The 14507-nt window shown below is 44.9% G+C and overlaps 2 protein-coding genes across 5 annotated transcripts in view; one reads left to right on the top strand and one right to left on the bottom strand.

The window, feature by feature from the left end:
* The window catches only part of MIX23 (mitochondrial matrix import factor 23), a 47420-nt gene that overhangs the window by 19881 nt on the left and 13032 nt on the right, over positions 1-14507 (bottom strand). For 2 of the 4 annotated variants that reach the window (XM_005291318.5, XM_065586081.1), the window contains exons 1-3: positions 7683-7840; positions 2067-2192; positions 364-510 (exon numbers count right to left, since the gene is read on the bottom strand). In XM_005291318.5, the coding sequence (XP_005291375.1) occupies positions 364-510; positions 2067-2192; positions 7683-7733 (324 nt within the window). In that variant the 5' untranslated portion in view covers positions 7734-7840. Of the gene's footprint in view, positions 1-363; positions 511-2066; positions 2193-7682; positions 7841-14507 lie in introns of those variants that run through there. The other 2 variants (XM_005291319.4, XM_065586088.1) reach the window with 1 other exon arrangement.
* Positions 10497-14507, top strand: part of FAM162A (family with sequence similarity 162 member A) — a 49144-nt gene continuing 45133 nt past the window's right edge. The window contains exon 1 of the mRNA XM_065586109.1: positions 10497-10625. The gene's annotated coding sequence lies outside the window, so the exon portion shown is untranslated. The remainder of the gene's footprint in view (positions 10626-14507) is intronic.

Raw genomic sequence — 14507 nt, 5'->3', positions numbered from 1 at the left:
TTATGAGGCCCTGTCAGGACATCTTCAACAAAGGTTTGCTTCTCTTTCCTTTTTTAAGTGAGGGACATTCACTGCCTGTTAATGGCTGTTATTTGGTTAAGATCGTAGTCTATGATTTGGTGACTGAATTGTGTTTATTTTACCTGTTGTCACAACAGATTATAGATTAAAAGTGTGGACAGTTCTGTCCTGTGGACTGAAGGGAATCCTCTCACCAACCAAACCAACAAGTAGCCAAACTTGAGTTGTAGGAGCTAGAATTCAGTACAGGACGACAGATCTTCACGATGGAAATAATCAGTTAGCTGAACCACCAACCCTCCCCTTCTCCCTGAATGAATTCCAGGAAGTGCCACCACTCACCTTTGTCTGCTCTTGCCTGAGCTGCTTTAATAATGCTACGTCATCCTGGGCCTTCTCCCTCTCTTCTCGGAGAGTTTTTACTACATTGGAAGTCTGAGCAATACAGCTTTTGATTATTTTCTCTCTGCTGGCATGAGCCTCCCTCAGCTAATTGGAGAAGAAGAAAAAAAAAAGTCAGATTAACTAGTTCAATGGCCCATGGGAAGAAAAAACCTCTAAATTACAAAAACAAGTTAAAAAACAGGTTGTGTTGAGTCTCACAGTACAGCTACAATAATAACTCTCCTTGTTGATAGAGCAGTCTTGCCACAACTGCTCTCCTATACTTCTGCCTATGGGACAGGTCCCCATTTCCATACCCTACAAGGAGAGAATAACCCTTCCTTCTCTCAGAAGTGGATCCCACTCCCCACAAACTGGCAGCTGAGCTGCATACAACATCTTATTTCCAATTCTAAGGTAGGTGGGGAAATTGAATTGCAATAGTATAACTATATTGGTCTTTCTAGGCTGGCGCCATGCTATCAGTGGTTCACACTGCAGGGTACACAGCAACCTATGGAGCAGGTGCTAGAAGAGCACAACACTAGCAGGGAAAGACAAGAAAGATACTAAAGCGATTCCAATTGCTTCCTTAAGAGAACAAAAGAAAAAATCTCATGGATATAATATTCCCATTCAGTACCAACAACTGAAATTCCTCAATGCTTACAGAAAGTGACAAACAAAGTAGATTGAGTGTGGGACAAGAGAGATAGGTGGGCTACACCATTACACAAAGTCGACAGGTCACATCTTTCAAAGGGGCTGCTTCTCATTGACACACCCTATTGCTTTGTTGTTTCCTTAGGTCAGGTCTATGCTACAAACTTACATCAGTATACATCCACACCCTTGAGTGAAGTAGTTATATTTACCTAACCCCCAGTATAGACAGCGCTATGTCAACAGTAGAATTTCTCCTGTCAACAAGGCTAATGCCTCTCATGGAGGTGGATTAACTACGCTGACAGCGGAAGCTCTCCCATCAGCATAGTAAAGTCTTCACTAAAGTGCTACAGTGGTGCTGCTTGTACATGTACACAAGCCATTACTTTGTGCTAAGCCTGATTCCCACCTGCATCCTACCACCTTATAGGCTAGGCTCAACTGCTCCAGGGAGGAGTTTCTATGATAGAAAGGTTTCAGATCTGGTGGCTGCTGTTATAATCTTTAGAATCAATTGTCTGTGATCCCATAAGAATCAGTTTTGACTCTTTAATCTATATCCTGGCAAGCAATGTTGTTCAGAATACCAAGTAACTGAATTTAACAAATAGTATCAAACAGAGAAAAAGGTGAAGACCTTAACTTTATAGAAGTAGACTGCTTTGAAAGTACTGCAGAAATGTGTTAGCCCTGCTATTTAGATAGAGTAATAGATGAGCTGTCTAACACATACTAAGGTCAGTAGTATATCCTGCAGGAATGCTACAGTGGAGCAAAAAAACCCTCTGCATATGGGTATTTGTCATAAAGCAGCCATTATGTGTGTGGGGACTGGCTATATAAAAAGTCAAGTAGGCCAGCCGTGAATGCATATTGGAGTATCTGCTGTGCCAGCAATTTGTAACAAGCTGGGGAATGGGTGATCTTGTGTTTCTGGACACTACATTTAATCAGGAATTGGTTGAAAAAGGCTATAATGAAATAGGTACACTTACAGACTGGTAGAGCTCTTTACAGGTTTGGTGGGCATCGACTTTCCCTGCAAAGGAAGCTGTTGGAAGTGTAGTATTTAATTCATGGACTATTCTGTCATCAATTGTCCGCATCACCCTGAGCAATTCCTGTATGTAAAAATAAAAATCCTTGCTTATACCTGAACAACAGGGAAATTAGAGGAACTGTACAATTAAGCAATTTTTAAATTTTAATAGCTGTGTTGCCTGGAGAACATAGCAAAAAAAAAAACAAAAAAACAAAAAGGTGTCATCCATGAAACAGTCGTTACTGAATTTTTTGAGGATGAATATTGTTTTGAGTATGGGCCACAGGCAAAGATATTCTACATCCTTTGAGTATTTTCACTTTGTTCTCTAGGCTGCCCAGCTCCACTCCCCTGCTCTGCAGGTATCTTGCATAAGACCCTCGTCCCCCGCCCCCCCGGTCCCCTCCCCAATGTGTGCGCCAGGGAGGTGCTTGTAGCTGGTTTCAGCAGCACCTCATCTTTCCGGAATCAGCTATTATGCTGTCCCTGAGGCAGCTCAGGGTGGCTGGCCAACACTTCTGGTTTTCCTACTCATTGGCTGCAAGCTGGATATCCATCTATGACTTTCAAAGCCCTGCTGCCTAGCTCCATAGGACAGTGTAGGGAGCACATGCTGTAATCCAATTAACTCCCCCTTTTGAGGAAAGCTGAAGAGCAAGAGACAGCTAAAAAAAAGTCACAGACCAGAGGCAAAGAAAGCTCTTTGGGGAAGGGGCCATCTTGTTCTGTATTTGCACTGTCCTAGCAAAATGGGGTCCTAGGACATGACTGGGGCTCCTAAACACTATGGTAATGCAAATAAGTAAACACAATTTGGGGCATCTAAGTGCAGCCGAATGTCAAATCCCACAGCAAAAAACAAAAAACCCCACTGAATTCTGTAGCATCTTAGAAAAACTGCAAATTCTATAGCCACAGAATCATGCAGAACGTAGCCCCTGGACTTTTTCTAGCATAAGTCAGTCATATTTTGTATTTTATATTAATTATTCTAAATGTAAAAAAACACATGAAATCTAACATGGAAGTACTGTGATGTGCTGCTAATATTTTTAACAGTGATTCTTTTAACTTAGGATACACCTTTACACGGTTGCACATGCAACAGATCAGGTAAGTGAGGCAGTGAAGAATCTATTCATTTGTTTTCTCTAGTTAAATAAAACAAAACACTCTCATAACTTCAACCAAAGAAGAAAGCACTGCCAATGGACAATCATATTAGATATATTTGCTGGAAACGTTTGCTGTTTGTTCTTTTTCTGGAAAATATACAGAGCATTTTAAGAATAGAGGCAGCACAATAGCATAATTTGAGAGAGAGATAAATATGTTGTAGTCTAGAGAAGAAGTTCTTCCACTACAAAATACTCTGAGAACACATGCGAGCCTACTGTTTCTTCAAGACAAATATCTATGTACTTCAGCAATATCAAACATACAGTTGCCTTAATTCTTTCCTTTTTTATTGTAATACTATTGTATTAGTGCAATTCTATCATACCTGCCTACACCTGAAATCTAAAAATTGGGTTACATTTAACGTCTCAAATATCCAATTATAACAAGTGAAAGAGACTGGGAAGGGGAATTATGAATATTTTGCTTAAAACTACAGAGAGTTTGCATACAAAAATCTAGTTCCAAGTGTGTGAATATGAATGCCAAACCAGACTTTAAGGACATATTGCCTAGCAAGCACATGGGATATAAAAATATAAAGCCGGATAAACAACTATCTGTGCACTGACAGCAAGCATCAGACGAACTAGGGAAGAAGGAACTTAAAGGAACTGGCACATGAAATTGCAAGCCCATTAGCAAGAATTTTTAATTAATCAGTAAGCTTGGGGGTTGTACCATACGACTGGAGGATTGCTAACATAGTTCCTATTTTTAAGAAAGGAAAAAAAGTGATCCAAGTAACTATAGGCCTGTTAGTTTGACATCTGTAGTATGCAAGGTCTTGGAAAAAATTTTGAAGGAGAAAGTAGTTAAGGACATTGAGGTCAATGGTAATTGGGACAAAATACAACATGGTTTTACAAAAGGTAGATCGTGCCAAACCAACCTGATCTCCTTCTTTGAGAAGATAATAGATTTTTTTAGACAAAGGAAATGCAGTGTACTTGATTTCCGTAAGTCATTTGATATGGTTCCACATGGGGAATTATTAGCTAAATTGGAAAAGATGGGGATCAATATGAAAACTGAAAGGTGAATAAGGAACTGGTTAAAGGGGAGACTACAACAGGTCATACTGAAAGGTGAACTGTCCGGCTGGAAGGAGGTTACTAGTGGAGTTCCTCAGGGATCAGTTTTGGGACCAATCTTATTTAATCTTTTTATTACTGACTTTGGCACAAAAAGTGGGAATCTGCTAATAAAGTTTGCGGATGACACAAAGCTGGGATGTATTGCTAATACAGAGAAGGACCGGGATATCATACAGAAAGATCTGGATGACCTTGTAAACTGGAGTAATAGTAATAGGATGAAATTTAATAGTGAAAAGTGCAAGGTCATGCATTTAGGGATTAGTAATAAGAATTTTGATTATAAACTGGGGACACATCAGTTGGAAGTAACAGAGGAGGAGAAGGACCTCGGAGTATTGGTTGATCACACAGTGACTATGAGCCTCCAATGTGATATGGCCATGAAAAAAGCTAATGCGGTCTTGGGATGCATCAAGCGAGGTATTTCCAGTAAAGATAAGGAGGTGTTAGTACCATTATACAAGGCACTGGTGAGACCTTATCTAGAATATTGTGTGCAGTTCTGGTCTCCCATGTTTAAGAAGGATGAATTCAAACTGGAACAGGTACTGAGAAGGGCTACTAGAATGATCCGAGGAATGGAAAACCTGTCTTATGAAAGAAGACTCAAAGAGCTTGGCTTGTTTAGCCTAAGCTAAAGAAGGCTGAGGGGAGATATGATTGCTCTTTATAAATATATCAGAGGGATAAATATCAGGGAAGGAGAGGAATTATTTAAGCTTAGTACCAACGTGGACACAAGAACAAATGGATATAAACTGGACATTAGGAAGTTTAGACTTGAAATTAGACGAAGGTTTCTAATCATTAGAGGAGTGAAGTTCTGGAACAGCCTTCCACGGGGAATAGTGGGGACAAAAGACATATCTGGTTTCAAGACTAAGCTTGATACGTTTATGGAGGGGATGGTATGATGGGATAGCCTAATTTTGGCAATTAATTGATCTTTGATTATTAGCAGGTAAATAGGCCTGATGGTCTGTGATGGGATGTTAGATTGGGTGGGATCTGAGTTACTACATAGAATTCTTTCCTGGTGCTGGCTGGTGAGTCTTGCCCACATGCTCAGGGTTTAACTGATCGCCATATTTGGGGTCAGGACGGAATGTTCCTCCAGGGCAGATTGGCAGAGGGCCTGGAGGTTTTTCGCCTTCCTCTGCAGCGTGGGGCACACGTCACTTGCTGGAGGATTCTCTGCACCTTGAGGCCTTTAAACCACAATTTGAGGATTTCAATAACTCAGACAGAGGTTAGGGGTTTGTTACAGGAGTGGGTGGGTGAGATTCTGTGGCCTGCGTTGTGTCAGACTAGATGATCATAATGGTCCCTTCTGACCTTAAAAAGTCTATGAATCTATGAAGGAGTCTTGACCTTTTGGGTCAATTGCACAGAAGTTAAATGAACCATGAGGCAGATAGGACGTGTCTACCCTTACCCCCACGCTGCTGCGATTGATGAACCAGGGGTCGATTTAGAGGGTCTAGTGAAGACCCGCTTAATCAAGCACAGATAGCTCTCTCATCAACTCCAGTACTCCACAGGAACGAGAAGTGGAAATTAAGTTAATGGGAGAGCATCTCCCATCTACCCAGCAAGCTGTAGACACAGCAGTAAGTCGACCTAAGGTACATCAACTCCAGCTACATTATTCAAATAGCGGGAGTTGCATAACTTTGGTCGACTTATCACGGTAGTGTAGACATGGCCTTAGAGAGACAAGGTGGCTGAGGTAATATCTTTTCTAATATCCAATATCTTCAGGTCTCAGAGCTCTGTGTGGCTCAAAAGTTTGTCTCTCTCACCAACAGAAGTTGGTCCAATAAAAGATATTACCTCACCCACCTTGTCACTGTAATATCCTGGGACTGACAAGGCTACAACTACCGTGGATACATCAGACAGTACACAGTTCCATATCTTCTGGGGGCTGCCCAAAACTCAGATACCATCTACCAAGTGGTCTACACTTAAGAGTTTTCCTGGGACATTAAAGTTGGTTAGATGGAGGAGAGGCAGGGTTTGTAACATTTTGTTAGGTCCAAGGAAAATGGAGTATAGAACAGGTTGTTTGGCCAGCTTAGCCAAAGTTAGGCTAACTGTAGTTGCTGGGCCATTCCTGTCTCTCTGTGAAACATGAGGACATGCTTGCTTGGGCTTCAAAGAATGAGATAAGGGGGGGGGGGGCGTATTCTTGTACCAAATGTACTAGGAACTTGCAGTCTCCGCTCCCTGTTTCTGTTCTTCATCTGTACTCAACTCCCTCCTTTCTCTTAGTTTCTGGTGCATGACAACAAAGCTCATAAGAAGTTGCTGAGGCATTATGAATTGTTTGTACTGTCAAAGAAGATAGATATGCATGAATATTAGAAGCTCTTAATTAGTAAAGGGGGGGATCGGGTTGCTTTAACTATGACGCGACGGAACTGTCTATATAATCTCACTAGTTATTGTAATCGGGGCTGGTTCTCAGTGGAGATGGGCCGCTCTCTATTGTTGTGTGCACTCTTCAATAAAGAGCTTGTGTTTGGACCTTGCTGGTGTTGCCTGTCTCTCTGCAGTCAGACAACGAACCATGCCGTCTGGGTTCGAGTCCCTGACAATTTCTAGACCAGCAAAACCCTTGAGACAGATACATTTATACTGGCAAAAAAGTGCTTTGGCCAGTATTGCTTATTTTGCACAGGAGACTGGTATAAACTGTACTAGCAAAACGACCTTTTTGCTGGTATACATTGCATCTAAACTAGAAGAGTTAGGTGAAGACAATGGCCCAAGCACCCACCTCGCGCCTCAGACTCCTTTCTTTAAAATCTTCCCCATCTCCACTCCCGACCAGTCTCTGCAATTTTCACCACCCCCAAGTCCTCCCCCACAAGCAGAAGGCCCCGAGCCCCACTGGACACTTGCCTCCCCACCTCACCCCAACTTCGGGAAATATCCCTTGCTCCTGCCTGGCTGCATGGGAGGAGGGACCTTGTCCCCCACGCTCCCCGGCTGGGGGGAGGGGGGGAAGAGGCGCCCGCCTGCCATGTTTCCCCTCCTCTGCGCGGGGCAGCAGAAGCTCGCGCCCCACTGTCAGTCAGGGTCCTGGGAGGGCTCCGCCGCTCCCTCAGCCTCGCGCGGACGGAGACTGGTGGGGGGCGGGGAAGAGGCCATTTGTCCCCCGGCTCCGCGTGAGCACAGCCAGCTGCTCCAACCCGCTCCCGTCACCTCCCGCCAGCCCCGGAGCCCGGCTGACACCAGGCGCAGCGTCCGGCCACGGAGGGGGCCCCAGCGGACCCTGCTCGTACCTGGAACTCGGCAAAGTCCTCGCAGGTGCGGACTTCGCTGGGCGCCGCCATATTGGAGAGGTCGGGGACCCCGACGCCGGCCAATCAGCGGGGGTGACGCGTGGAGCGTCTGACGGGATTGGCTGGCAGCGCTCGAGGCCGGCCTTTGCAGAGCGCGCGGGGCGGCGCGAGTAGGAACGTGACTCGGGAGGAGCAAAGGCGCGAGTTAGGCTGCGTGGAGCGTAGCCCCGGCTGCCGGCCTGGGCATTTAGCTCCGCTGCTGGTTGGCTGCGTCAGTATCAGTGACGGGGACAAGGGGGCGCTCATGGGAAGTAGGCTCCGGGGGGCTGCGGGTGTCATTCAGCCTTTTTAGGAGCGAACCCTGGTGCTTAAAAGTGCTGGTGGGCACATCACTCCCCGTTGCCTTGCCAGGGGAGCTGCAAGAGCAGTGGCACCCATGGGAAACTTAAGCAAAAAGTCCAGGGGTGGGCACAGCCGCGTGGTCCTCCAAACTGCTCTGCGCAGGGCACCCTTGTGGTGTAACCGGGGTGGGGGGGAGCGGCCGCTCCCCCATAGCACATTCCCCAAAAGTGGCGCCTTTTTAACTCACAAAAAAACACGCCACCATGGGTGCTTAAGCCCCTGAGCACCCACAGATTCAGCGCCTATGCGCACACAGCCTTTGAGTAGTACTTAGTTCCATGTGTCCATACTGATCCATACAAGAATTGAGGGTGTATTGTAACAAAAATGGGGGAGGGATTGGGGGGGAATTCAAACATCTCCCCCACAGCTCTTCACACATCTCTTAATAGTTTGTATAGACTAATATAAATAAACGTTTAGAAACCTGCCTGATGTTTTAGTGGGTCCAGTCTACAGTCCTGATCCTTCAAACACACGATGGCTACTCCTCTTGTGGCCCTGCATCTTTGCAAGGGGTATGCTGCAACACGCAGTGCAACTCAGCACAGAAACCTCACCCATTGCAAATACACAGCACGAAGGGAATTTGCGTACACTGGTGAAAGCAGCACTCTGATAGGTGGGGAAAGGGTGACAGTTTTTGAGAAAATAAAATGTAAGGGGCTGGAGGCTCAGAGGACTGACAACAGGATACAGAGGTGTCAAGCACTAGTGAATGAAAGGTTTCAGAGTAGCAGCCCTGTTAGTCTGTATCCGCAAAAAGAACAGGAGTACTTGTGGCACCTTTATAAATTTGTTAGTCTTTAAGGTGCCACAAGTACTCCTGTTCTTTTTAGTGAATGAAAGTCTCTCCCTTCTGAGCTGGGAGAACGGGGGACTAGATTCTCTGTCATTTCAGCACCAGGGGCTGGACTGCAGCAGGTTTGTTTAGTGCAGTGGTTTTCAACCTTTTTTCATTTGTGGACCCCTAAACATTTTTGAATGGAGGTGTGGACCCCTTTGGAAATCTTAGATATAGTCTGCGGATACCCAGGGGTCTTTGGACCACAGGTTGAAAACAAGTGGTTTAGGCTATGTCTACACTACAGGTTATATCAATATAACTTATGTGGCTCCGGGGTGTTAATAAACCATCCCCTTGAGTGACATAAGTTACACCAACATAAGCACCGTTGTGGACAGCGTTGTGTCAGTGGGAGAGCTTCTCCTGCCAACATAGCTACTGCTGCTCATTGGGGATGGATTAAGTAAGTTGACTGGAGAGCTCTCTCCCATTTGTGTCACTGTAAGCTCTCTCGTGTAGACATAGCCTAAATGTGGAAGAAGGGGGCTGGCCTTCTCCCTCCTCATTTCTCTCCCCTCCTGCCCAATTTGCTGCTGGTGGCAGTTATTGGCATCTAGGTATTCTCTTTTGCTGCTATGTCACAATTTGCTGTCTCTGACTTTCCTGATCGGATGGGTGGGGTAGCAAGTTGTGATGGATGTGACACGCTTGTCATAACTTGCTACCTCTATTTTTCTCCATGCTTTGGTCCACAAGATACCAAGCAGTGATGGATGGGGACACCCACATCACAATTAGCTCTTACCTTTCTCCATCCTCTGCCTTTCCTCATCTGCTAGTCTGGGTGGCAAGTTGTGACAAATGAGAGCACACCTGTCACAGTTTGCTACCTCTTACATTTCCCCATCTCCTTGGTCCAGGGGGTTGTAAATTGTGACGGATGGGAGTACTCCCAGCACAGTTTGCTATCTCTACCTTTCCCCATCCTCTGGTCAACAGGGTAGCAAGTTGTGATAGATGAGGACATCCCCATCACATCTTCTACCATTGTGAAACCTCTATTTTAAATCTGGACACAAATAATGGTAGTTTTATCATTTGAAAAAGCACTCTACAGAGTTAAACCTGAGGGTTATTGTATGTAAAACCCTGAATGAAGGAGCTGTCTCTTTTGTGACATTCTATACCTTGAGGGAGCATCCTGGAACCCCAATATTCCTCATTTTCATATAATCATGATCTTACATATAAAGCATGCCTTGTAAGGTATCAGGGGAAAGGTTATGATCTGCTGAAAGTCATTTCTCTATCCATATATGTGTATCATTAATGCATATGAAGTTATGAGAATTGTGTTGTATGGTTGTCACTAAAACATGCTGTAAGTTGAGGAACCAGCCAGATATTAGCTCCCCAGCAAGGAAAGTAACCAACACCCAGGTGGAGTATCAATCAACCCATCAACAACCATTGTTCAGCAAAGGAGCTACAATGCAATGACTCACCTGCATGAGGCCACACCAGGGGAATTGCTCAACTTTGCCTGGAGACTCAGCAATGCCCCCAGACATGCCTGAACTTGTGTTTTCCAAGTACATGGACTAAGGATATAAAACAGACACAGTGGCCACATGCTTGGCCTTCTCCTACCCCCCACCTATGCTGCAAGCAGCTAAGACACTGAGAAGAAGACACGACAACAACAGAGGAGATTGGCCCAGAGCTGTATACTAAGGACTGCAGTATCCAGTGGGGTGAGAAAAACTGCTTAATCTAGTTGTTGCCCAGTCTAATAGGGTTAAGAGCTTAGCCTGCATGGTTATATTTTATTTCTTTTGGTAATTAACTCTGACTTTTTGCCTATCACTTAATAGCACTTAAAATCTACCTTTTATAGTCAATACATTTGTTTAATTGTTTATCTTTACCAGTGAGTTTGTATGAAGTGTGGGCAAATCTGCTCAGGTTTGCAAAGGCTGGTGTATGTCCACTTTCCATTGATGAAGTGGTGAACCAATTAATAAATCTGCATTGCTCATCTTGATCAATGCAAGATGGTATATTCCTGAGGTACAGTGCTCGGAGACCTGGGGGGATTTGGCTCTGGTGCCTTTCTCTGTGTGATTCATGAGTGGCTCTGGGAGCATTCATGCCATCTAGCTGGGTGTGGGGCTCCACATGCTGTTGTGCTGAGTGATAACAGCGCCTGGAGGCATTTGATGCTGGTCACTAGTGAGGCATTGTGAGAGACAACCCAGGCTGGAGAGAATTAAGGGGGCTCAGCGGTCCCACAGTCCCAGGCTGCAACCTGGGGATCCAGTCACATCTTTATTAGTCTTTTTCCTTTGTAAATTCCAGTTTCTATAGTAAACAAACATATAATGCATACAAAACATTGAAAATAGTGTAAAGCGTTGTAAACAGTATTTGGAATACTTATGAATACCATTTACTCACAGGCAGTTAGGCAGAAAATCTACCATTGCATTGTTCTTTATACAGACTCCCCCCACCCTTTTGTTACTGCTACACATATTGAACAAGTTCCCAACACAAAATTTGCACTTTTGTACTTTGGCACACGTATATGAGTACACTGCTCTCTAATCTTATTTCAGAGACATTTTCTCAGGCCTTTTCCTCACTACATAAACAGACGTGCCTTATTTTCACTGTGTTTTTATCTCAGAATAGCTCCTGCATGTTAGTTACCCTGATGTTAAAAAAAAAAAAAAAAAAAACACCTTTTTTAGCAGTGAGGAAAAGAGCTCAGGGCTAGATTCTCAAAGGGACATAGGCATTGTGGTGCCGAGCGTCACAATGCCTAACTTTCAGGGATCTAGAAAATCAATGGAACACCACTGAAATTTACAAAGCCTAAATTAGGCACCTAGGCTTAGGCTCCCTATGCAATGAATGGGAATAGATAGGCACCTTAGAATGGGATTAACAAAGATCAGCATACTAGCCTAAACTAACCAATGGGAAATGCTGATATGAGGGGTATGTCAAACCCTTCTCCCTCACAGAATTCGGCACCTAAATCTGACCTGCCTAAAGGTGCTTGTCTCCACTAACAATTCACAACTAGGAACCCCTCTCCTGGAGTCAGGCAGCTTAGAGGCCTACATTTTCACTTGTGAGAATAAGTTAGGCCACAGGAGGAGGCGATGGTGTGGTGCCCACCTTATAATTTATAGTCCAATGGTTAGAGCCTTAACCTAGGATGTGGGAGACCCCTGTTCAAATTCTTTCTCCCCCTCTACCAGCGTGGGGGAATGAACCCTGGTCTCCCAAATCCCAAGTGAGTGCTCTAACCACTGCACTAAAAATGATAAGATAGGCAATAACACTGCCACCACTACCACCTCTTCTGGACAGATTTTGAATGGGAACTGATCTATTCAGTAGGCTGCCCCCGAGTATGCCTGTCAGATTAGGCCTTGCATGCAAGATAGGCATTTGTCCACTGCAGTGCACGTGTTCAGAGGCAGCAATTTAGGCACCTAGGGAACTTTTGCACTGAAAATGTAGGCACTGAGTGAGTTTGGGCACCTACAGGATTCATTGAGAGTTTTGTGAATTCCAGTGGAGCTTAAAACTGGGACTTAGGCACCTCAATCTATAGGTGCCTATATGTACCTGTGAATCTAATCCAAGTCTCTATAATGTGGCCATAATATGTAGTGTATGTACTGGGCTTCTTCAGATCTTCATAAGAATGTCAGTGACCTCCTTTTATTCAAAACACTTCTCAGTGTTGTCAGCAAACCCATCCCTCACAGCAGACGTGCATGCGCTTTCATTGATATCACATGACTATCTTAAGCAGATATATTGATAAAATTTCCCCCCTGAGGCCTGACTGGCTGAGCTATCAGGTCAGTAAATGGGATGTGACAGTGGAGGTGGCTTGCCTACAATGAAAGCTTCAGAAACAAATACAGAGCATGTCTAATAACTGCTATACCCTATTTCTGGATGTTTCTGGATCAGGTGATAGCCCCGCACTTTGCACATGTGATGAGACACAACATCTCAATGTTTAAAGTGAGCTGAAAATAATTTTATTACAGCCTATCAGACCTTTCTGTATATTGCAATCATGGACTCATTCTTATTTCCATCATAATGTAGAAAGGTGTAAGAGACAATGCTGTGTTTGTAAATTAAATTTTCCTGGGAGCACGTAGTTAGTAAACGATAAGGTTCACATCATGTGTGGTTAGCAAGCAAGTATAAGCTGAGATTCGAGGAATCTTTACAGTTTAAAGCACCAAAAATGTGGATCAGTTGATTCATTCTAATGGGACAAGAGTGCCACCACTCTAGATCCGTTGTTCATAGAAGTTGTTCACTGTACAAGTAGGCCAATAACCTCTGTGGGCCCAGCAGGATCTACCATGATACTATCAGGCTTTCATTCTCTTGGTCATGACAAATGCCTTGACCAGTGCAGGGCAGAGAGAAGAAGCGAGATCACCTTAAATTTGTTGACTGAAATAAACCAAGGCTCTGGTGTTTGCAGCCAGACCAAAGGCAAAAGGGAAAAACTCAGTCTGCAAAGTTCTTATAGTGCTAACTGCTGCAAGTTAGTTACCAGAGAAGAAATGGACTTTATCAGGGTTTGTAAAACTGACTAATGTAAACAAAATATATTGGGAAAACTGCTCTTAGAAACAGAATCATTAACAAGCAATATAAATTGCTTTATGCTAACTAATAGAAAATAGATGCATTCAGCTCAGAAGCAAAATGTATGAGTCAAATCATGGAATTTGGTTGTTGTAGCTATAAATGTGTTCAAAAAGGAGATGTTATCTAACCAGAATAAGAAAGTGACTAGTAATGGATAAGTATAGTACATTATATTTAGAATTCTTCACATTCATGCTGAAACTATACTAAAATTAGGTGCTGTACCTTTGCATAACTCTTGCTCTGTATACCGCAGGAAAGTACAATGCTTGAGAAATACACTCAACCCTCCAGCCTTTAGGTATTCTGCTATGCTTGGCTGCTATAGATCTTCCATCTTGCAAATATGTGTGGAGCCAGATTGTAGCGAGGCGGTGGGATACCCCACAGCCCCACTAATACCAACGTGGGCGGAGCCACCGGGTCCGGTGGCCGCCCGTCCGAGGTCACGGCCCCGACCTGGAAGCATAAAAGCCCGCCTGCAGAGCTCAGTGGAGGCCAGGCCGGCGGAGAGAGCAGACGTCCGTGGCTGAGCTCCCGCTTCGGAAACAGCCGCAGGCAGCGACCGGCCTGCTGACGCACCGGGCCGGTCGAGCCTACCTCTCGCCCGGTACCCTGAGGAGGACTGGCCAAGCCTGCCCCATACCAGGTACCCTGAGGAGGACTGGCCAAGCCTGCCCCGTGCCAGGTACCCTGAGGAGGACTGGCCAAGCCCGCCCCGTGCCAGCTACCCTGAGGAGGAGCCGAGCCTGCCCCGTGCCAACTACCCTTCGCTACCTACCCAGAGGAGCCAATGCTGGTGGAGAGCACCGACGACACTAAGACGGCCAAGGTACCATATGAGGGGGAGAGTGGAAGTAGCCTGGGGGCAGCCGACCCCAGTCTGGCTGCTGCACTGCCAGAGCCTATGTCAGTGTGTTGCAGCCAGGATCCCCACT

The sequence above is a fragment of the Chrysemys picta genome, chromosome 1, assembly GCF_011386835.1.
Source record: "Chrysemys picta bellii isolate R12L10 chromosome 1, ASM1138683v2, whole genome shotgun sequence".
In the NCBI taxonomy this organism is placed as follows: Eukaryota; Metazoa; Chordata; order Testudines; family Emydidae; genus Chrysemys; species Chrysemys picta.
The sequence above is the reverse complement of the archived record's forward strand: the minus strand, read 5'-3'. Positions and strand labels throughout refer to the sequence as shown.